The sequence below is a fragment of the Zingiber officinale genome, chromosome 6B, assembly GCF_018446385.1.
Source record: "Zingiber officinale cultivar Zhangliang chromosome 6B, Zo_v1.1, whole genome shotgun sequence".
Lineage (NCBI taxonomy): Eukaryota > Viridiplantae > Streptophyta > Magnoliopsida > Zingiberales > Zingiberaceae > Zingiber > Zingiber officinale.
In genome coordinates, this window is record NC_055996.1 from 128,353,259 (window position 1) to 128,375,803 (window position 22,545).

The 22,545-nt window shown below is 44.4% G+C and overlaps 2 protein-coding genes across 2 annotated transcripts; both read left to right on the forward strand.

The window, feature by feature from the left end:
• The first annotated feature begins 340 nt into the window (after positions 1–340).
• Positions 341–4,803, forward strand: LOC121989463 (acyl carrier protein 2, mitochondrial-like). The gene is made up of 2 exons (XM_042543538.1): positions 341–627; positions 4,387–4,803. The coding sequence occupies exons 1-2, from the start codon at positions 421–423 to the stop codon at positions 4,561–4,563; spliced, it is 384 nt and encodes a 127-aa protein (XP_042399472.1). The 5' UTR covers positions 341–420; the 3' UTR covers positions 4,564–4,803.
• Positions 4,804–5,437: 634 nt separating this feature from the next.
• On the forward strand, positions 5,438–6,296 carry LOC121989464 (gibberellin-regulated protein 5-like). The gene is made up of 4 exons (XM_042543539.1): positions 5,438–5,582; positions 5,662–5,739; positions 5,822–5,855; positions 5,945–6,296. Exons 1-4 carry the CDS (start codon positions 5,517–5,519, stop codon positions 6,124–6,126), a joined length of 360 nt encoding a protein of 119 aa, XP_042399473.1. The 5' UTR covers positions 5,438–5,516; the 3' UTR covers positions 6,127–6,296.
• The last annotated feature ends 16,249 nt before the right edge of the window (positions 6,297–22,545 follow it).

Sequence of the window (22,545 nt, forward strand, 5' to 3'; positions counted from 1 at the left end):
TCAATAAGTTTCTCAATGTCACCCTCCAATCACATTTTGTATGAGTTTCTCTTAATAGTTTACAAATTTATTTTGATTGAATTCGGGAGATTCACAAATCAATGGCTGTAGAAATAATTTGATAAAAAAGAGACTGAGTGAGATAATAAATAAATATTAAATGAAAGTAACACTAGAAATAAGACAGGTTGTGACCTCTCGCACCCAAAGCGAGAATCATACAACTAGACTAAATGCCCGCTGTTAATTTTATGTAAAGTTATATACTTTATAATATTATTATTGTGAGATTTTGAACAAAAATATTTGAAACGTTAAGGCAAAACATAAATTTGGAAAAAGAAAAAACTATTAACCCTAACTCGATCCAGTTCACTTCCGCTTCCATCCACGCGATCGGAGCTTTCCCTCTCCTTCGAGATGGCGGCCATGCGGAACGCTGTCCTCAGACACCTCCGGGTGAAAGTGGGTTATCCTTTTCCGGCACCGGCGGGGACCGTCTCCTTCGCGGATATCCTTCGCCGCTACTTCTCTCAAGACGCTACGGCCTCATTCCTTGATAAGTCAGAGGTTCTCGATCGAGTCATAACCGTCGTCAAGAGCTTCCAAAAGGTCGATCCCTCCAAGGTACGCTACCTAATCATCATTCAAGCAATGCTCGATTGAATCCTTAACTTTTTTCGTTAATGGAATTGGGATTAATGGAACTGGGATTTGTGAATGAGTTCTGAGCTTTGACGAATTTTCCGCAATATATTCTATTGTTTTATTTTGTTTTGGAACGCCCATTATTTTTAATCATTTATTTCTTAATACTTTGAATAAACAGTCATATTAACATTATTGCCGTTGGAGCAACGTGAAGTCTCAAATCCGCAACTTCCAACTGTAACACTTACTGATAAATACTTAAAAGTTCCATGACTTTTATGATTCTAATAAATTGTCAAAATCTTCCTTGGATAACTTGGAGAGGACAGTCAAAGATGGAAAAAGGAAGTTACTTACAGTTTATTAGCATTCATGGTGGGATACGACAATGAGTCTCTTTCTTGTCTGAATATTCTACCCTTTAAACTGGATTTTTTCACAAGACTTCCTGCCAAAACAATGCATTTTTGAGTATGAAACAAAGTTATATCATGTCTACTTTGATGGTAAAAGAGAGTTAGTAATGTGATAAGGTCAATTCTTGAAGATGAGGGTGTAATATTTAAAGATGGTGGTAGTGCGAGAAATTGCAAAAAATGATTATTTTAAGAAGACATTTTAAAGGTTTTTAATATTTGTATATTCAAGTACATGAATATAAGGTAGAAAAATTGAGCTAGAAAAAGTACAAATTTAATCAGGTTTAATCATATGATAATTTTATGCCAACCTAAGAAATATGGAGGAGAAAACCATATACTGAATTACCAAAGCTCTAAAAGGAAATTAAGATATCGAGGTAATATTAGATCTATAAAGCTATAAAGCTTAAAACCATAGAATATTTGTTGATTTTAAAAAGTTAATATCGAAAGTATTACTTAACTGTTTATCAAGGACTCAACAAAAAAAAAAAGATTTCGAATCAAAATTATGCAAGTTTAGGAATCATATATATGTTTGGAACATTAATTTATCACGATTAAAGAAGCTTTGAAAATGAAGGTATGTACAAGTGTTGATGTAGACATTGTATTGAGGTTCAGAAGAGGCTAGAAGGTTAGTGTATAATTTGAGTAACCAAATTAGGCAATAAAATTTTGAAGCTTAATAAGATGTCTAAAGAATGTTGGGTAGAAAATTTTAGTGTTGAGTTTATGATTGAAAAAACTAATGTTTGAACATTATTCTGATTATAGAGTAATAAGTTGATGTGTTTTAACATTGAATTTTTTGAAGAATCCTTGAAAAAAGGGATGAAACATAAAATTATAATTAATTTATTAATTACTTAGAAGATCAATTATAGAAGACATTTATTTAATAAATCATTAATGGAAAAAAATAATCAAAAGATACCTATTGATCGTATTTTGTATTGAAGCAAGTTGGAATTATGCCCAATATTGTGAGTTTTAATTGTGCCTATTGATCACGTGTGAAAAATTTGGAAACAATCACATTGGACAACTGATGAAGGGTGATATCCCTGCCCCTACCCTCTAACACACATTGACCAAGCAATCTGGTAGGGGTGACCACATGCCCTACTTGTTCTCATTGAAAGCTTGAGCATCGATTCCAACAACTAGGTAAATGGCTTGCCATGTTAGCTGCCAGATCAATAGGTGATGTCTTGATTGGGACACAATAATATAGATAATGTCGCATTGAGATATATGGAAAAGTTCTGTGGTCCAAACACAAACTCAAGGCCTATATAGGTAGTTGGGGAGCAGAGAACAAGATTTTTGTCCTCTGTGAGTAGTGATAATAGAGTTAGACACTTTCTTTCTGCTCTTTTCTCCCAAATTCGACCACTCACCTTGGTCTCTCGCTTGGTCCTACATCCATCTGTCACGACCCTTCTACATTTCTACTTTTGACTCAACCCTATAGCAAACGTGCTTTGATGGTAAGGTTGGAAGGTCCACATGATTTGAGAAACATCACCTTAACCTTAACAGACATAATTGTAACCATCACATGGCATAGCTGAGTCTCAATAATGTAGATTAATTATACCTTTAAGTGGAAAATCAAATGTGATTATTTAAATATATTGGAAGATGACTGAATTCAAGGTGACTGATTTTTTGGCACTAGAAGTGAAAGGTTTGAGGCTTAATTGAGTAAAAACAGAATATATATGGAATTTAAGTTTAACAATATTAGACGTAATGAGATAATTGTTAAGATAGGAGGTGACAATTTGTCTGGAACTCTTTAAGTATGTAGGATCATTTTTGTAAAATGATAGAAGGATTGAGATAGATGTCTTTTTGAAATGGAGGAGGTCGTCAGGTGTTTTATATAATCATAAAGTATCTTTAAAACTTAAAGGAAAATTCTACAAAACGACGACAGTTAGACTTATTATATGACGTTGAATGTTGGGCTATGAGTCTATGACTCGAACACATGAGCAAAAGATGAGAGTTGCAGAGATGAGGATGTTAAAGTGGATGTGTGAACATACGAGGATAGACAGAATAATAAATGAGATCATTAGAGAGAAAGTCGGAGTTGCATCTATTAAAGGAAAACTCACACATTTAAGTAGGTACAAATACGTACTTAGACGGCCAATAAATGCAGTTAGACGATATGAAACTATGACAAATATGTATACTAAACGAGGAAGAGGAAGATCAAAAAAAGACTTAGTTAGTAACAATAAAACAAGATAAAATTTATTTAAGTATAGATGATAATATAGTAGGGGATATAGTCCAATGACGTAGAAGGATCCATATAGCTAACCCTAGCTCGTGGGATAAGGTTTAGTTGTTGTTGTATTGGAAGATGACTGATAGATTATATAATTTGACAACTAAATGCACTATATTGAAGGTGTGGGAGGTAGATGGAGGCTAAAGAAAATTCTTATCTAATATAATTCAAATTGTTTCAAATAATCCAAGTTATTATCAGCAGTATACCCTTACATAAAATTACATCAATGAAATAAGATTCATATAGCATGTAATAAATTTCAAATAGCTGAGACACACTTGTAAGTAAAATTGGATGCTTGAAATTTTACACCTATTGGATGTTACAAAGGGTTTTGGTGCCTATGTTTTATATGCAGCATATTGAATTGAGTATGCCCATCTACAAATACCACCTTTTCTTGGATGCCTTCCATTTTCTTGATTTTTTTTTTCCTGTGGGAATTACCACAAGGCAATAAGTTCAGGTGTATGCAAGGGAAAGATTTAAATTGACTGAATACTGAAGTGAAATGATGTATCTGGTTTGAGAGAATGCTAAGACACTGTATCATTTGAATGTAGATTATAAGAATTGAATTATTTTCCATAATCTAGCACATATCAATTTTATGGATAGAGGTTGACCGAAGAAATCCTTAGTCAATATAATAAAAACTAATTTAATTAACAGAGATAGCTTTGCATACAACTTAATAGAGAGAGAGAGAGAGATGAAATTCATGTAGCTAACCCTAGATATTTAAGACAAAAAAGGTTTAATTATGATGATATTGAATCTCGAACATCCTACTTTGTATTCTCTTTAGGAATCATTTTCATTCAATAATAATTTCATAACATATAATGTCAGGGTTTCTATTAGTACTTTTTGGCCGGTTGATATTCATGGATTTTTTTTCTTGCTTATTTTCAATTGTCAAATGATGAAGGCCTGTGACCTTCAGTACCAACGTAGTATGTTCCTATGCTGATCTATTTTGTTTTTGGGTCTTGGTAGGTCACTCCAACTGCTCATTTTCAAAAGGATCTAGAGCTCGACAGTTTGGACACTGTTGAGGTTGTGATGGCTTTTGAAGAAGAATTCGGGTTTGAGATTCCTGATAACGAAGCAGATAAGATTGACTCGATTAAAGCAGCTGTGGATTTCATTGCTTCCCATCCCCAAGCAAAATGAGATTTTTGATAGTGCGGAATGTTAATATGAACTGTTTTTTTCCTGTTAAACCTGTTGCAACTGGCAAGGCTTGACCTTTTGCCACCAGAAGATGGAATGATTTGGTAATTTCAGCCACATTGGACGTCTGTGTAATCGTACAAACTAAACTCAGAGCCTAGCTTGGAACTTGATGCTCAGTCTACTACAGTTCCAAATAGTCTCTTGAGTTTGGTATAAATGATTAAATTCTCTTATCTGCGTTCACTAGTGGTAGCTTCTGATTTGTTATCTTAGTAGTAACTTTGGTTGTCAAAATTTAATATAATTATCAATCGTTGTCATCTGAGCTTGAGATCGCATTACTAATGCTCTAAACTTGGCGTTCTACGTGGATTTATAATTTGGATTTCAACAAAGTGTAGACTGAATTAGTATGGAATGAGAATTGCCCTCATCCTGCGTGGCGGCTCATCAACATCCACTTGTACGCAATGCAACCTCATTTTGTCGTTTGCCAAAACTTGGCTTGGCGTTTATCAATAAATGATCGCACTAAGTTCCAACACCCGATCACGAGCTACTACAAACAACCCCTGACGATGGCTACACGGAGATCCGAAATTCGAAAACCAAATGTCATATCTATCGCTGCCGAGTGTGGACGATTTTCAGGTTCACGAGACTGCGATAGGAACCATGAGCAGGGGCCGTCCTCCGTTGATAGACTTGTCCTCTTCTCGCTTTTGTGCATCCATTCACGTGCTGTGGAAGCCGCATCCTTTTGATTCCCACTGCACATGGATTTATATCATTGATGGTTGATCTTTGTAGCGTAGTGTGCGATTGATGAAAGTATCTTTTAGCCACAAGCCAATCGGCAAAGGCAGAGGCAACCAACCGCCTATATATGCATGCGAAGGGTGGGAGACTGACCACCTTATCGTTTCCTTTGTCATCGGCACCAACAACCCATGGCAACCAAAGTCTGTCTCCTCCTCTGCATCGCCATGCTGCTTTCTCTGGTCGTCCAAGGCCAGGTCTATATCTCATCCTCTACTCTCAATGCTTTAAAGAACTGCTGCAATTTTGCATAAACCATTAATTCTTTCGGTGCAGCACAAGTCGTCTCCAGCCCCGATTGCACAACCTGGGAATCCACTCGCCCCGACTCCACAGCCAATCAAGTTCCCCATGGTGATCGATAAATCATGCATCACTTCTTCGTAGCTAATCTTATGCACAGATAATCACTGTCATTGTTGTTGTTGGGTTGCAGTATGGAGCCACTCCAGGAAGCCTCCAGCCTCAAGGTAAGTACTGATAAACATGTATAATCCTCGACCATAGAGAGCGAACTGCGCGACTAATGGATGATGAATTCATTGTTAAATGCATGCAGAGTGCTCGGGGGCTTGCTCCGGGCGGTGCTCGGCGACGGCGTACAAGAAGCCGTGCCTGTTCTTCTGCCAAAAGTGCTGCGCCAAGTGCCTGTGCGTGCCGCCGGGAACCTACGGCAACAAGCAGTTCTGTCCCTGCTACAACAACTGGAAGACCAAGAGAGGCGGCCCCAAATGCCCCTGAAATTAAACAATTTGAATATGTATGCACATAGCCCTCCGAATATCAATGTGGCCCATCCAGCCTTTGAATTTTCAATTATTATGTTTCCTTTCTTCGTGTTCTATCTGGAAAACTGCTACCCTTGTAAGATGAGAAATTATCATAGAGCGATTGGGGATTTGGGGGATGTAGCTCAGGCCACATATTTCATGGTGACTATCGACCAACTCGCTTATGGACCAATTCCTCATAATTAGAGCAAAATGCGATAATGTTTATACGGTTCAGTATCGTCAGTTCCCTGGACTAGATGCAGAACATTTTATCCTAACGCCCTTTACCTGAAGAAGACAACAATTCTTCATAGTGAAGCTTGATTAGAACTAGATCCTCATGTTGCCTAACAGCAACTTAGAGCCTCTGGAGGACATACGTAACAGTCTATAGTACTGCTTTTTCGGTGAAGAGATAATCTTTTGAAGCCTTTACTGCTTTCGCCGTGATTGTATTTGTCAGTAGAATAATAAATATAAAGATTCTAAATTTATATAGAATTGAATAAACTACTGGATCAAATTATAACGGAGGAAAATGTGAAATTGTAATCTTGGCGGCTCCTATAGGACGGTTTCATACTTTTTGAAAGAGGATACATTATAATGACATTTGCTCTAGTAGCGATCCTTTATATAAGAAAGATTAAGCACCTAATACAGTATTTTATAATCGTTGGAAATGGATCCCAAATCAAATCACAACTAAGTCATTTAACAAAGTGTTAATCTATTTTGATATTTCAATATGCTTAGTGTCCTAAAAAAAATATTATTTTCAGCAATTTGTATGATTAAAACTTAAAAGCATCCTAGGTAGATAAATCAATAGTTGTCTTGTGGTGAAGATGACTTATATCTGAACTAACACGGGGCACGGTCATATCGGATTTGATGTATGTGTTGAAAAACTTTGTCACATGGTTGTGTCATCAAACATGGTCTAACCGTGTTTGGGTCTATGAGAATGGGCATATTCATGGCACTGCCCAGAAGCTTGGCATGGCCGTGCTTCATCAGGAGTCAAGTTTGTGCGAGATCATTGTTATTGCTTGGTATTTTTGATTTAAAATATCATGTATGACTTGGATTGTATAAATAGAATCATTGTAACCCTAAAACATATAGAGAATTATAATTGAAGCATTCTTTGGTCGTTTTGTGGAGTAGGTACATCACTGAACTACATTAAACTTTTTTGTCTTCTCTCAGTCTCTCTTTTATTCTCTTTGGTTTCTCTTTTGTAATTTTTTTTCACAATTATTGTGGCACAATCTCAACAATTAGTATTAGAGCTCAAGATATCATATATGAAATTTCTTCTGTGAAGTTTGATCTACAAAAACTTCGACAGAATTAGTAATTTTGAATTATGACATATGAGGGTTAAAAATCTACTAGTGCAACAAGGCATGGTAAAGACACTAGGTGAAAAGAAATCAGATGGTATGGAGAAGACAGGTTGGGAGGAACTATAGGCAAAAGTGGTGACAATGATCATACTTTGTCTAACGGATAACGTGATGTATCACGTTATGGACGAGGAATCATCAGTGACAATTTGGTAGAAACTAAAAAGTCGATACATGTCCAAGTCGTTGACAAATAAATTCTATCTTGAATAGAAATTATTTGGGTTTAAGATATCAAAGGGCACATGGTGTTAGTATAGTAAGTTTCATATGTAAGTATAATTGGTTGTCTGATTTATGTCATAGTTTGCACAAAACCTGATTTAGCGCATGTTGTTAGTATAGTAAGCAAGTTTCTTTCAAATCATGATCGATAACATTGGGATGTAATTAAGTGGATTTTTAAATACTTGAGGAATACTATAAATTATGACATTGTGTTCAGTAAACAACAGAGTGATACTTTAGTTACAAAAATATGTGGATGTAGGCTATGCAAGAGATTTGGATGACAGAATGTCTACTACAGAGTATGTGTTCACTATGGCAGAAGGACCTCTTTATTGGAAGTCTATAGTATAATCTATAGTTGTATTGTCCACTACTGAGTCAGAGTACATGGCAGTAGCTGAAGTAGCCAAGGAAGCCTTGTGGCTTATAGGATTAGTTAGCAAACTAGATGTTCAACAAGGTAAGGTCAAGGTGTATTGTGATAGTCAGAGTGCTATCTATTTGGAAAAGAAGCAGGCGCATCATATAAGGATCAATCATATCATATTTCACAATATCAGAGAGCTAATATCTTCCAAGAAAATACTACTCGAGAAGGTCCACACTTCTAAAAATGTTGTAGATATGTTGACAAAGTCAGTTACTGTAGAGAAATTCAAGTGATCCAGGGAGTAATCAGTAGGTGCCACATGGATAAGAGAGAATTGGTGAAAACTACTGAAGTAGCTCCAAACAGGAAATTCTCGGCTTCGTAGCCTTCTCGGACCTCCTAGCTCCACTGCCTTCTCAGGCCTCCTGGCTCCATAATCTCCCGGCCACTCGGGCCTCCCGACTCTACAATCTCCCAGCCACTCGGGCCTCCCAGTTCTAGAGTTTCTCGGTCACTCGAGCCTCTAGTCTGTTGGAACAATTTAGGTGTCTTAGGTTTTGATGTTTGGGTAAAGTTTAAGTTAGGTTTATTGTTATATTTGATATGTATTATGAGTGTGTAAGATGCAAGTACAATAAGGAAATTCTAAGTATGATCTTGGCAAAAGAAAAGTCCAAGTGTGATTTTGGCAATAGTGAAAGTCTAAGGATGAGTCTTGGTTGTATAAGTCCAAGCATGTAGTCTTGGCAATGTAAGCCCAAGTGTGATTTGGCAAAAGTTGAAGTCCTGGAGGCACATCCTCTTGGCAAAAGAAGACCCGATAATAAGGACAAAGCTGAAAAATGCTCTTAAAACTAAAGTGTGAAAGATAGGGAAGCATCTGAGGGGCGCAAGGTTGATGGAGGAGGCTAGAAGGCAAGGTCAAGATTGTGTGAGCGAGGATGAGTGCATGAGAAAATGTGCTCGAGTAAACCTTAGGTTTAGGGTTTACCAGTCGACTGGTGTATGTACTAGTCAACTGGTGGTTAGACTGGGAGAGTATTTCTATTCTTTCAATCGAAGTGGACCAGTCAACTAGTCATGACACCAGTCGACTGACATCAAGTCGTTGGGTTATAACGGTCGAATTCCATAGAGGACCAGTTGACTGGAGATATGACCAATCGATTAGTAACAACAGGAACAACTTTGCTATTATCCCCAAGCTCTATTTAAGAGAGCTCAGAGTGGCTGGTTTGGGTGTCAAAATTAGAGGTGGCTAATTCCTAATTAGAGTCTCCAAGCTCTCTTGTGAACCTCTTGTTCTTGATCAAGTTGTGGTGAGGTTTCTCTACTGACAAGGAGGTTCGAGCTAGCCAGAGTTCTGAGGCATAATCCACCGACAGATTGAGGGATCGTCCACCTTATGGACATCCGTAAAATAGGAGCCCTAATTTTTAAACCAAGTAAATGAATGTGTCAGTGTTTGTATTTCTTCATCATATTTAGCTTTCATACTTGTTATTTTATACTTTCACTATGCTAACAAGTGTAGGAAGCGAACAAAGTGGGCGATCGACTATTCACCCCCCTCTAGCCGGTGTCAAAGGTTCCAATAAGTGGTATCAGAGCGAGGAGCACTCTTGAAAGACTAATCATCAGAAGGAACACGCGCTAGAAGAAGATGGAGTCGGAAAGTCCACTAGGATGGGATATTCGGATCCTACCTCCATACGATTGAGAAGACTTCAAGTATTGGAGGAAGCGTTTGGAGACTTTGTTCCAAATGGATTGAGATCATTGGACCGTGTTGGAAGTTCCTTTCGAATCTCTAATGGACAAGAATGGGAAGCGTTTCCAACCTCAGTATTGGACCGAAGAGCAAAGACAACAATCAGAGACGGATAAAGAGCTAACTAGAATTGTATTGAATTTATTGCCTTCTAATATTGTGTTACATGTAGGTGAGTACAAGTATGCTCATGAGCTATGGAGCAAAGTGATTGCTCTTCATGAAGATCCTACACAAACACAAGAAGTGCAGAAGCCTAAGGAAAAGAGTTCATTGGTCCAAGAGGAGGAGAAGGACTAATCGGATGTGGAGACGAGCTCAAAATCTAAAGAAGATGAAGAAGTGAGACCGTCCACATCTTCAAGTGAGGAAGAAGAGTCCAAGACAAGTGAGAAAGAAATCATGACAGTTCAACTCTCAACCTCAACTACCAAGAAGAGCGGAAAATTACATATCAAGTGCTTTGAATGTGGTGAGATGAGACACTACAAGAGTAAGTGTCCATTGCTCAAGAAGGAAAGGAGATAAATTCTAAATCCATTAAAATTACTTTAAGAACTAATGTGGGTTATAGTGATAGAGTCAAGCAGAAGAAGCACATAGGGTGCTTTATGTGTGGTGAGCGTGCTCACTACTGCATGAAGTACCCAAGGAGAGGAAAGTTCAAGAAGTTGGCACACTTCAAGAAATGGGAGAAGAAGAGAGGCTCATGTCAAGGGAGAGCTTCAAGAGTAAGAGAGGTATACCCTAGTTTAAATTTGAATTCAAATTTAAATTCTTCTATCCATGGTAGGAATAATTTTTATTTACCTATACAAAATCATGATTTTAGATATAATGATAGGAATAGGGTTAATGTATGTGATAACCCTCGGAAATCATTTTCAAATGATAGAACTAGCAAGAAACAACCCACCTTACCTAAGTAGAGGAAGGTGGTTGAAAACCTAGGTATTAATCCTAAAAAAGAGAGACATATGCCTAGGAAGGGTAGGTTTAGGAATGTCTAAAGTGGACATGTTGATTTTAGGATTAGAAACCTAGAATTAGAAAATCAAGTTTTGAGGGAGAAGCTTGATAGGGTAGAAAAAGTCCTAGGTAAATTCATTAATGGATCTAAAGGACTTAATAGGATGTTGGGTAGTCAAAGACCCAATCGTGATATATCCAATTTGGGATATTGGTCTTTATCAAACAAGAGTAAGGAGAATTACCCATGGAGCACTTTGGTGGGTATGCTATAGTAGAGTCCTCTAAGGCTAAAAAATAATTACATGCATTGATTGTAAGTGAAAATGGCAAGGGGAAATCCTCCAAGGCTAGAGAAAAGTCATATGCTAGGGTGTCATATGATTATATCAAGGAAAGTTCAAAAAATGACAAGAGAAAGACATTTAAGGATAAGGAGAAATAAACCAAGGACAATATGTCTAAGGTTAAGAAGGTCAAGTTTGTAGGTCAAGTGTCACCCGAGGTGCGCCAATATAGCCTAGCCATAGTGGATGAGTCACCTAGGGAGGTGGCTAAAGTTAAGAGCTCTAAGGAGAACTCAAGGAGTCAAGTTAGGACCCATGGTCAATAGATCTTAAGTGAACCTTATTTGGGATTCTAGATAGGTCATAAAATGTGCCAAAGTAGTTTAGAGATGGACTTGAGTCTCAAACGTAGGAAATCGACACATATGTGATGTGTTTCATGCATGGAAATATGATATTGGGTTCATATTGTATGAAAATTTATTTTGGATGTATAGATGCTATATAAATTAATGGTCGTGATACATTATGATTTGGTATGAGCAGATGCATCAAGAGGAAGTCAAAACTAGGACTTTAGATCAATGTTCAATTAAACCATTTAAATAGTTTTAGATTTTGTGTCAATCTTGAGATCCAAGACATATATATTTTTAAATATATTTTTTCCAAGTAGATATTGGTAAAATAGATCTCTCCATAAAATTTAGAGATTTTTGGAGGTCTGTGAAATTTTTTGTGTATTTATGAAATTAGGTTTAGAATGTTATTTAGGGCTGAAATAGGTACCCATCGACTGGCTCAGACACCAGTCGACTGGTAACTATGTTCATCAAGCATAGAATAGTTTTGAGAGGTTATTTTGATATGATCAATCGACTAGGGCCTATGACAGTCGACCAATACAGGTTGAAAATGTTTTCAGCAATAGAAAATGACCAAAAGGATGATAAATATTTATATAATCATATGGAGGATTAATACATGATGTTTATGGTCATTAGAGGTTAAAGAGTCCAATAATTGAGATATTATTGGAGCTCTTTTTTATGTGTGGCAAAGGGGAAGAAGTGTTAGATTTAAGTGTGAAATCTATACACTTTTACAAGAAATCCTAGCTCAAGGGAGAGCTTAGGTGGAGGAGGAGCGATAGCTTATGATCCGGTGATAAGGCCGGGGGGCCCTCATGAGGGAAAGGTCAACGACACGTGGAGGTCAATGGTCAAAGGGGGGTCAACCCCATGGGCTCGACGAGCGGGCGGGACAGGCCGATCACTAGGCAATGACCTTCATACGAGAGAACAACCATCTGGCCGTGAGCCCAGATTTACAATGAATAAAATAAGATCATATGGCCGAACGGATAGTCCGCTCGGCCGAGGTGCAAAGAAAGAGTAACGGCCGAGCAGTCTACCCGCTCGGCCAGGGTGTCAGGATATGAGAGCTGAGCAGGCGATGACCCTGAACCCTCCCGGAAGGACGACCACCTACGCCAGACCAAATGTGAATATCCTAGCCGAGCGGTTTGATGGTCGATCCGGGAAGAGGAAGTCAAAAAGTATGGGACAGTGTGGACGTCATCTTAGTAACCTCTGTCGCTGACAACAGGCATGTTCGAGGACCAGGCCATACTCAGTATCGTACGACGAGAGATTCTGCTGTCCCATCAAGGAGACGCTCAGACTGTAACAGTATGGTGTCAGACATGCTCTTCTGACAAGCCCATGCTGCGATATGGTACAGGACACGTGTACACCTCGGGTTGTGTGCACCAAGCTCCCATAGCTCTATATAAGGCCCCTTAGACTTCACCGGAGGTATGAAATCTATGATCCTGGAAGCCACCTTCTTGTTTTTCGTTTGCTTGACTTGAGCGTCGGAGGGTCGTCGCCGGGAACCCCTTCCCGGCTCGACTTCTTTGTAGGTTCGTCGGAAGTCGGTGCAAGTGGTCGGAGATCTACGTCAGCGGCCGGAGAACGCCACGTACTCAGCGTCCGTTGATTCAGCGACTCGGACAGGATCAATTTGGCGCCGTCTGTGGGAACGCTCCTGAATCCGATCGGAAGCAATGGATGAAGCTGGACAACCGCACTCGGTGATGCTCTCGACAGAAGAACTAGACGCTCTGATCGAAACACGAGCAGTTAAGCTTGTGGAACAAATGTAGAAGTCGCAGGCCGAGCGGATTGAGCAGCAAGCAACATCAGCATCAGGAGGCCGAGCGGAAGCACCGCATGCCACGATTCCATTTCATCGGGCCCTATTTCGCACTCCTGAGGCCGCAGCAGTTAATCGTGATCGAGGATCTTCATCAGATGAAGTACCAAGATGAGATAGCAGAAAAGGCAAGGCTCCCCGAACGGATGCCTCGCCCGAACGGATCAACCGTCAATTCTCAGAGGCCATCCTGCGGGACCCTCTGCCGAAGCACTATGTGCCCTCGGCGATCGGTGAATACAACAGTACTACCGACCCGGACGATCATTTGGGTAAGTTCGACAACACCGCTACCCTTCATCAGTACATAGATGGAGTAAAGTGTCGAGTTTTCCTTACCACCCTCTCGGGATCGGCTCAACGGTGGTTTCGGAGGCTTCCGGATGGATCCATCACAAGTTTTAAAGACTTCCGCACAGCCTTCCTTCACCACTTTGCAAGCAGTCGGCGTTATCAGAAGACTAGTGTCAGTCTGTTTGCCATCAAACAAAAAGCCCGCGAATCGCTCCGAACCTATATCCAGCGGTTCAACAGGGTGGCCATGGATATTCCTACGTCCACCTCGGAGACTATGATGAATGCCTTCACACAAGGCTTCGTGGACGGGGATTTCTTCCGATCGCTCATTCGGAAGCTACCCCGAGACTACGACCATATGCTACACCGGGCCAACGAATACATCAACGTGGAGGAAGCCCAAGCGGCCCGAAGAAAGGAAACTCCAACCGAGCGAGCTCCCCCTGCCGAGCGGAAGCCGCACACTGCTTATCAGCCGCCCAGAGGACCGAGGGCCGAAGCAATCCGCTCCCCCCATGCTAGGTCCCATGTACAAGAAGTGGCTACAGAGCGGCCCAGACCGAAGAAAAAGGTATGGACCCCTATGTTTTGCTCATTCCACCGGACGGACACGCACAACACAAGAGATTGCCGTAGTCTTCCCTTGATCGCTCATCCCGTTCCCCGAAGCGGCGGCCGTCGATCGCCATCATCCGACAGGCGACAGAGAACTCATGAAGCCGATCGGACGATATCTAACCGCCGACAAAAGACAGACTCCCGAGCAGCATCATACTCCCAGGCGTGAGAATCTCTGAATGTCTAGGGAGCGGCCTAGGCCGTCCGCTCGGGAAGAAGAAAATCGAAACAACACTTCCCGAGGCGAAATCAACATTATAGCTGGCGGGCTGACCGGAGGAGACTCTAACCGAGCAAGGAAGGCCAGCGTCAGGTAGCTCCAGATCCATGCGGTCGGCTGCAGCCAGGAACGGACGAGCGGACCCGAAATCAGCTTCGGACCCAAGGACTTGGAGGGAGTCGAAGTGCCGCATGACAATGCTCTCCTCATCAAAGCGGTAATAGCCAACTATACCATTCACCGCGTTTTCATTGACACAGGAAGCTCGGTCAATATTATCTTCAAAAAGGCTTTTGACCAACTACAAATTGATCGAGCCGAGCTGCTGCCCATGACAACCCCCCTCTATGGGTTTACGGGCAACGAAGTACTGCCGGTCGGACAGATCCGGTTGGTCACTTCGCTGGGGGAGGAGCCGCTCAGAAGGACGCGGACTGCAAACTTCGTGGTGGTAGATTCTCCATCAGCATACAACATCATCCTGGGACGACCGGCTCTCAGTGAATTCTGAGCGGCCGTCTCCACCTTCCACCAGAAAATCAAGTTCCCAGTCGAAGACAAAGTGGGAGAAGTACGAGGAGATCAACTGGCAGCTCGGCGATGCTACGTCGAGATGGTACGAGTAGAAGCCAATTCTGCTCGGAAGGTGCCCCGGATTGAGGTAAACGCCATAACTGAAAAACCTCCCTCTTTGGTGTATGAAGAAAAAGAGGAAGTGCAGATTCACCTGACCCGACCGGAGGCCACCACGTTCGTTGCGGCCGATCTGGAGGCGAGTCAGAAAGAGGAAGTGATCAAATGCCTCTAGAGAAACTGTGATGTCTTCGTCTGGTCGACGCACGAGCTGCCCGGAATTTCGCCGAGCATAGCGCAGCACGAGCTACATGTCCGACCGGGCGCTCGGCCGGTGAAGCAGAGAAAAAGGGATTTCAGCGCTGAACAGAATGTCATCATTCGAGTGGAGGTTGAGAAACTTTTGCAAGCCGGCCACATACGCGAGGTCCAGTTCCCGAGCTGGCTGGCGAACGTGGTACTAGTCTCCAAGCCGGGGAACAAATGGAGAGTGTGCATCGATTTCCGGGATCTTAACAAGGCGTGCCCAAAAGATTTTTATCCTCTGCCCCGGATCGATCAACTGGTGGACTCTACAGCCGGTTGTGAGTTGATATGCATGCTCGACGCTTATCAGGGCTACCATCAAGTACCGCTCGCCCGAGAAGATCAAGAAAAAGTCAGCTTCGTTACAGCCGACGGCACCTACTGCTATAATGTGATGCCGTTCGGGCTGAAGAACGCGGGAGCCACTTATCAGCGCTTGATAAACAAAGTGTTCAAGGAGCAGATCGGGCGAAATCTGGAAGTATATGTGGATGACATTCTCATCAAGTCCGTCCGAGCGGTCGACCTCTTTAAAGACATGGAGGAAACTTTCCGAACGTTACGGAAATATGGAGTTAAGCTGAACCCTCAGAAGTGTCTGTTCGGAGCAAAAGGCGGGCGTTTCTTGGGATACATAGTGACCGAGCGGGGCATCGAGGCAAATCCCAGCAAAGTGAAAACACTACAAGATATGCCGCCCCCAAGAAATCTGAGGGAAGTGCAGCGCTTGACCGGTCGGATAACTGCTTTGTCCAGATTCATCTCCAAGACTGCCGACCGAACCCTACCTTTTTTCAAAATCTTGCGCAAAGCCACTAAGTTTCACTGGGACGAAGAATGCGATCGGGCGTTCGAAGATCTGAAAACATACTTGAACTCTCTGCTTGTGCTAGCCAAGCCAGTCATGGGTGAGCCACTTTGTATCTATTTATCTTCAACTGAGCAGGCCGTCGGCTCGGCACTAGTAAGGGCGAGCGGAGAAGAACCTGTATATTTTCTAAGCCATATTTTAAAAGATGCTGAATCTCGTTACACTGGACTCGAGAAGCTGGCTTTTGCTTTGGTCCTCGCTGCTCGGCGCCTCCGTCCCTATTTCTTGGCTCATACTATCATCGTCCGGACAAATAGTCCATTGGGAAGAGTGCTGTTGAATCCAGAAGCGTCCGGGCGGCTCATCAAATGGACAACGGAGTTGAGCGAATTCGACATTCAGTACCAACCCCGTTCGGCGATAATGGCGCAGTCCTTGGCATATTTTATAACCGAAGTACAAAAGCCTGAGCCCGAGGCTATGTGGAAAATATTTGTGGACGGATCGTCCACTCGGCTCGGGAGCAGGATTGGCGTACTACTGCTCTCTCCACAAGAAGAAAGGATGCACTTATCCGTCCGGCTGGATTACAAAGCCACAAACAACGAAGCAGAGTATGAAGCCCTTATAGCTGGCTTACAAGCCGCTCGGCATGTTGGGGCAGGTCGGGTGACGCTTCATTCGGATTCTCAGCTGGCCGCTCAGCAGCTCTCTGGTACTTTTGAAATTAACAACGCTCGGCTAAAACTCTATGCGGAGGCCTTCGAAAAGCTCAAGGCCAACTTCAAAGAAGTCATTATCCAGAAGATACCTCGAGCGGAAAACCAGGCAGTGGACGAGTTAGCCAAACTTGCAAGTTCAATATCACCGGTCGTCATCCGACAGCCAATTGAACAAGTATCTCTGGTGGCGCACGTCGATCGGATGGAGGGCCTCACATTTCCAAGTGATTGGAGGACACCCATCATGGAGTTTCTCCGCTCGGGTGCTACACCTTCCGACCAGGTTGAAGCCCAGCTACTGAGGAGGAGAGCCGGTCGGTTCACCCTCATTGGAGATCAACTCTACAAGAAGGCTTTCTCCCGCCCGCTTTTGAAATGCATGAGCTCGGAAGACGCAGCGTACATCTTCCAAGAAGTGCATCAAGGATCGTGCGGAGGGCATCCGGGCGGACGATCGCTGGCTAAGAAGATCCTGCTGGCCGGATACTTTTTGGCCAACCCTGCAAGCAGACGCCGCTCGGACCGTTGCGACGTGCCTTTCTTACCAAAAGTACCATAACTTCTCCCACCGACCGGCGGAGGAAATGAAAGCAACTACCGTGTCCTGTCCGTTCGACCAATGGGGAATGGATATCGTGGGTCTGTTTCCTATGGCGACCGGGCAGCGGAAATTTCTACTAGTGGCGGTCGATTACTTTTCCAAATGGGTGGAGGCCGAGCCGCTAGCCAAGATCACCGAGCAGATGGTCAAGAAGTTTATCTGGCAACACATCATCTGCCGGTTTGGCATCCCTCGTCGACTTGTTTCTGATAACGGGCGGCAATTCGCGGGAAAGTTGCTCGAAGATTGGTGCAAAAGCTATGGCATCGAGCAACACTTCACGTCTGTGGCGTACCCCCAAAGCAATGGTCAAGCCGAAGTATCCAACCGGGAAATTCTTCGCATTCTGCGCGCTCGGCTCGACCATTTGGGAGGAAGCTGGGTGGATGAAGTGTCGGGCCTCCTATGGGCCATCCGAACGACCCCGAAGGAGGGAACGGGCGTGACGCCATTCCAATTAGTCTATGGGGGTGAAGCAGTGATTCCAGTTGAAGTGGGTGTCGAGTCCGCCCGGATCCATAACTATGATAATGACAACGCCGAGCGGAGGAACATGGAGCTGGATTTGGTCGACGAGGAGCGAGCCAAGGCGTCCGTCCGGATGATGGCGTACAGGCAAAGAATGAAGCAGAACTATAACCGGCGCGTGATCCCTAGAGCATTCCAAGTCGGCAATCTCGTCTGGAAAAAAGTAAAGCCGGTTGGCGACGTCGGTAAGCTAGAGGCTCCTTGGGCGGGCCCCTTCAAAGTCACTGAAAAGCTCTGCTCAGGTGCTTATTATTTGGAGGGTGAAGACGATCGGCGGCTAGATCGACCATGGAGCGCGAATCATCTCCAGCCGTATCGAGCTGGGTGAGAGGTGCGCTGATGTAATTTTATATATGTTTTGGTCGCCTATGTCCTTGTAATGCAGGAAGCAGAAATAATTGAAGGATGACAAATAGCTTCGCCGAACGGCAGTGTCAAAATTAGCCTTAATGGCCGTCGAGCTCCGACGTTAAAAATTGAGAGACGAACCGGTGTCTATAAACCCGCCGGTCGGAAGACTGTCGAGCTCTGACGTTAAAAATCGAGAGACGAACCGACGTCTATAAACCCACCGGCCGGAAGACCGTCGAGCTCCGATGTTAAAAATCGAGAGACGAACCGGCGTCTATAAACTCGTCGGCCGGAAGACCGTCGAGCTCCGACGTTAAAAATCGAGAGACGAACCGACGTCTATAAACCCGCCAGCCGGAAGACCGTCGAGCTCCGACGTTAAAAATCGAGAGACGAACCGGCGTCTATAAACCCGTCGGCCGGAAGACCGTCGAGCTCCGACGTTAAAAATCGAGAGACGAACCGGCGTCTATAAACCCGCTGGCCGGAAGACCATCAAGTTCCGACGTTAAAAATCGAGAGACGAACAGGCGTCTATAAACCCGCCGGCCGGAAGACCGTCGAGCTCCGACGTTAAAAATCGAGAGACAAGCCGGCGTCTATAAACCCTCCGAGCGAAAGACCGTCGATCTCCGACGTTAAAAATCGAGAGACGAACCAGCGTCTATAAACCCGCCGGCCGGAAGACCGTCGAGCTCCGACGTTAAAAATCGAGAGACGAACCGGCGTCTATAAACCCGCCGGCCGGAAGACCGTCGAGCTCCGACGTTAAAAATCGAGCGATGAACAGGCGTTTATAAAGCCTCCGTACAGATAGTTGTTCACATGATACGACCCGTTTGTAAGCGCTGACCCATAACCGGTCCCACTACTAAGACAAGAATAAGGCCATCGTACGGTCGAGCGGCTCCCTTATAAAGAATACTTAGCGTGAAAAAATATTATGACTGAAACAAAGGCTAAGGATGAATATTGGTCTAGCAAGCAAATAACAAGCAAAAGAAGATTTCATTTACGCCGAACGACGGACAGACAAAAGTAGTAATAACAAGGGTGTTAGCGCCGAACGACGGGCATACAAAAAATAATTCAAATACTCCTCACTCATCAAAGTTAAAAAGGGCGTCCGGGATAGAGCCCATCATGACTGCCAGATTTTCAGGGGGGACGGACAGCTCGGATGGTAGGTGGCCCTTATTCTTCAAATAATCAACCGCCACCTTGATAGCCTCTTCAAAAGTTAGGGACAGCTTGTCGCTGAACTTTTCTCCAAACTCGTCCAAGCGGACGAAAGCTTTTCGCACTTCAGCCGACCGGCTAGGCTCCCCGTCTTGATATTCTTTGAACGTAGCTTGAGAAGCGTCAAGGGCAGCCTGGAGATCTTTCAAATCCCCTTCAAATTTAGCTTGATCAGCCGAGCGGCCCTCCCGTTCAGTTTTCAGTAAGGCGTCCAAGTCCTTCACGCGCTGTTCCAGCCCCCGGTTTTCCACCTTCATCATGTCCATATCATCGATGGCCTTGAGCTTCTGACTGGTCGCAAGCTTTATTTCCTTGTCACGCTGCTTGACCAGAGCCTTGAGCCGAGTCACTTCACTTGCCAAGTCAGAAGATCTATTCCGTTCGGCTTCCAAGAGCTTCTTGGCTTTCTCCAAAGCAGCCGTGGATTGTCCTCTGCTTTCCCCTGAGGTTTTGACCTTTTTCAGCTCGTCCTCCAACTCGGCCAGGCGGTTGCTGATAGCGATATGCTCCACCCAGTTCTGTGAATGGATGTGATCAAGTTAGAAGCTGAACCAAATTAACCAACAAGACAAAGGATATACCCCAGTTGTCTCCTAGTTGGCTGGGGGTCATAAGCGCGATGTGGAGCCGAGCGTCCTCCCAAGCTTTGGCAAGAGGACCTGTGAGAGTGATTTGCTGTTCGGGAACCGTTGGCCGATCAGCAGCCAATAAGTATTCCTCCGACGGAAATCGCAGAACCGTTTTTATCACCCGCGGGCCGCTCGGATCATCTTGGGGCGCAGCTGCTGTGCCAGACGGCTCGCCAATTGTGGAAGGACGGTCGCCCAATCATCTAAGGTGACGCAGGGTCCGAGGAGGACTAGTAGGCGACACTTCGGAGGCAGCCAGGGGAGAGCCGAGCGACGTAGGGGTGCTCTCTGTGGAAACCGCCCCGGAGACCACGGGAGCATCATCACCCCGCTCGGAACGCTGCTCATCGGATGGAGTCGGCTGAGAGGCTTGCTCTGGCCGTCTGCGTTTCCGAGTCGCTAGAGGAACCTCATCCGCCGAGCGGCCCTCTACCTCGGCTTGAGCAGAGGATACGATATCGCCCCAGCCTCGTTGAGAGAGGCAGAAGCGGTTAGGGCTTCAGGGGCAATCTGAGTCCCCTCATCCCCTCCAAGTGCCGAGCCCGCCAAGATCAACCCTCGTTCGGCGATCTCCTTATTCTTCGCCGCCTCAATCTCAGCAGCTCTCAACTTAAGCCGCTCGGTAGTCTTAGCGCGCCACATGACTTCAGCTGCAGAAACGAAGAATAAATCAGTTAGAACTAAGGAAAAAGGCGAGAAGAATGCTTACTCATGCTGTAGGGCAGGTCGGCTTGGACAGGGGACAAGCTGAATATATATAGCACTTCGGGAAGGAGCAGCTTATCAATGCTGTATCGCTGACTGACCAGCCGGTTGGCTGCATGAAGATAGGCCGGATCGCTCTTAAACTTGCCGAGCTCCGGTTGGGTTGGCACCGCCGTCTGCCATTTGGTTCGGAAAGACGGCAGCTCGGGAAAACGCAAGTAGAAGAAATGTTCTTTCCAGTGCTTGTTGGAGCTCGACATATTATCGAAAAGAACAAAACCTATCCTAGATTGGAAAATGAAAGTGCCCCACTCGGATTGTTTCGGATAGTAGAAGTAGTGGAAAACTTTGGGGTCCAGTGGGATGTCGTTCAGTTTAAAAAGAATTACCACCCTGCTCAGCAGCCTAATGGAGTTCGGAACTAGTTGGCCGAGCGGGATGCGAAAATAGTTGCACACTTGTACGAGGAACCGGTGCGGAGGAAATCGCAACCCGACCAAAAATTGATCTTGGAAAAAGAGAATGGTGTCAGGTGGCGGACCATGAGGCCGGTCGGTGGGGGTGGCTACTACTATATTGTGGTCAGCCGGGAGGTCATATGTTCGAGCGAGACGCAGGGCGTCTTCCTCGTCAAACCGACTCTCCATGGTCGTGTACCAAAGACCAAGAGCGCCTGTGGTCGGCTGAGAAGTGCTAGCCATGGTTGAAAATAAAGAAGAAATGCAAGGCGGAAAGGAAACAATAGAGCAAGCGAGGAAAGATGGCGACAAGAAGGAAAGGACAGCTAATGAAAAGTGCAAAGGAACGACGGAATGAAGGGTGAGGGAGACTTACGAGCGAGAGGATGATCGAAGAAAGAGGCTGAGAAGTCGCTGGAGAGCTGAAAGATGAAGTCGCTGGAGCAGAAAGAGCAGCAAGGCCTCGGAGCACTAGGGAGCATAAATGCGGCGGAGAGAAGAGATCGAAAGCTTTATAGTGTTGGCCCCGAATGACCTCAGCCGTCAGATCCATGTCGCAAAAAACGAAGCTGTCATCGAGCCGTTCATTTCAAACGGCGGCTGTCCCATCGGAGGTAACGCCGCCGCTGTACGCTGACGACAGCGGGAGCGCCACGTGTTAGCAGGACACAAGGTGCATTTAATGAACGCCCCTACCGCGCGCAGCGCGCGTGCTCGGCGTTAATGGAGAAGATTCGGTGCGAATTCCGAGGGGATACCGAGGGCGTCAGCATGATAGCGCCGAACGGGCATGAAGAAGAAGGTAAGCCGAGCGGATGAACCTTCTTGGGCCCAGCATAGTGGTCGTCACTCAGTCAAACCGGCAGTCCAGTCAGTCGGACTTTGACGCCTCTTTCGACTGGACTTAAAGGAAAGGCAAGTGATCCAGTGATAAGGCCGGGGGGCCCTCATGAGGGCAAGGTCAATGACACGTGGAGGTCAACGGTCAAAGGGGGGTCAACCCCATGGGCTCGACGAGCGGGCGGGACAGGCTGATCACTAGGTAATGACCTTCATACGAGAGAACAACCAT

Excerpts from the sequence above, each read along its gene's own strand:
- LOC121989463 (XM_042543538.1), top strand. The coding sequence starts at position 421 with ATGGCGGCCATGCGGAACGCTGTCCTCAGACACCTCCGGGTGAAAGTG. Across the intron at positions 628-4,386 it reads AAAAGGTCGATCCCTCCAAG|GTCACTCCAACTGCTCATTT; the intron begins GTACGCTACCTA and ends GGGTCTTGGTAG.
- LOC121989464 (XM_042543539.1), top strand. The coding sequence starts at position 5,517 with ATGGCAACCAAAGTCTGTCTCCTCCTCTGCATCGCCATGCTGCTTTCT. Across the intron at positions 5,583-5,661 it reads CTCTGGTCGTCCAAGGCCAG|CACAAGTCGTCTCCAGCCCC; the intron begins GTCTATATCTCA and ends CTTTCGGTGCAG. Across the intron at positions 5,740-5,821 it reads AGCCAATCAAGTTCCCCATG|TATGGAGCCACTCCAGGAAG; the intron begins GTGATCGATAAA and ends GTTGGGTTGCAG.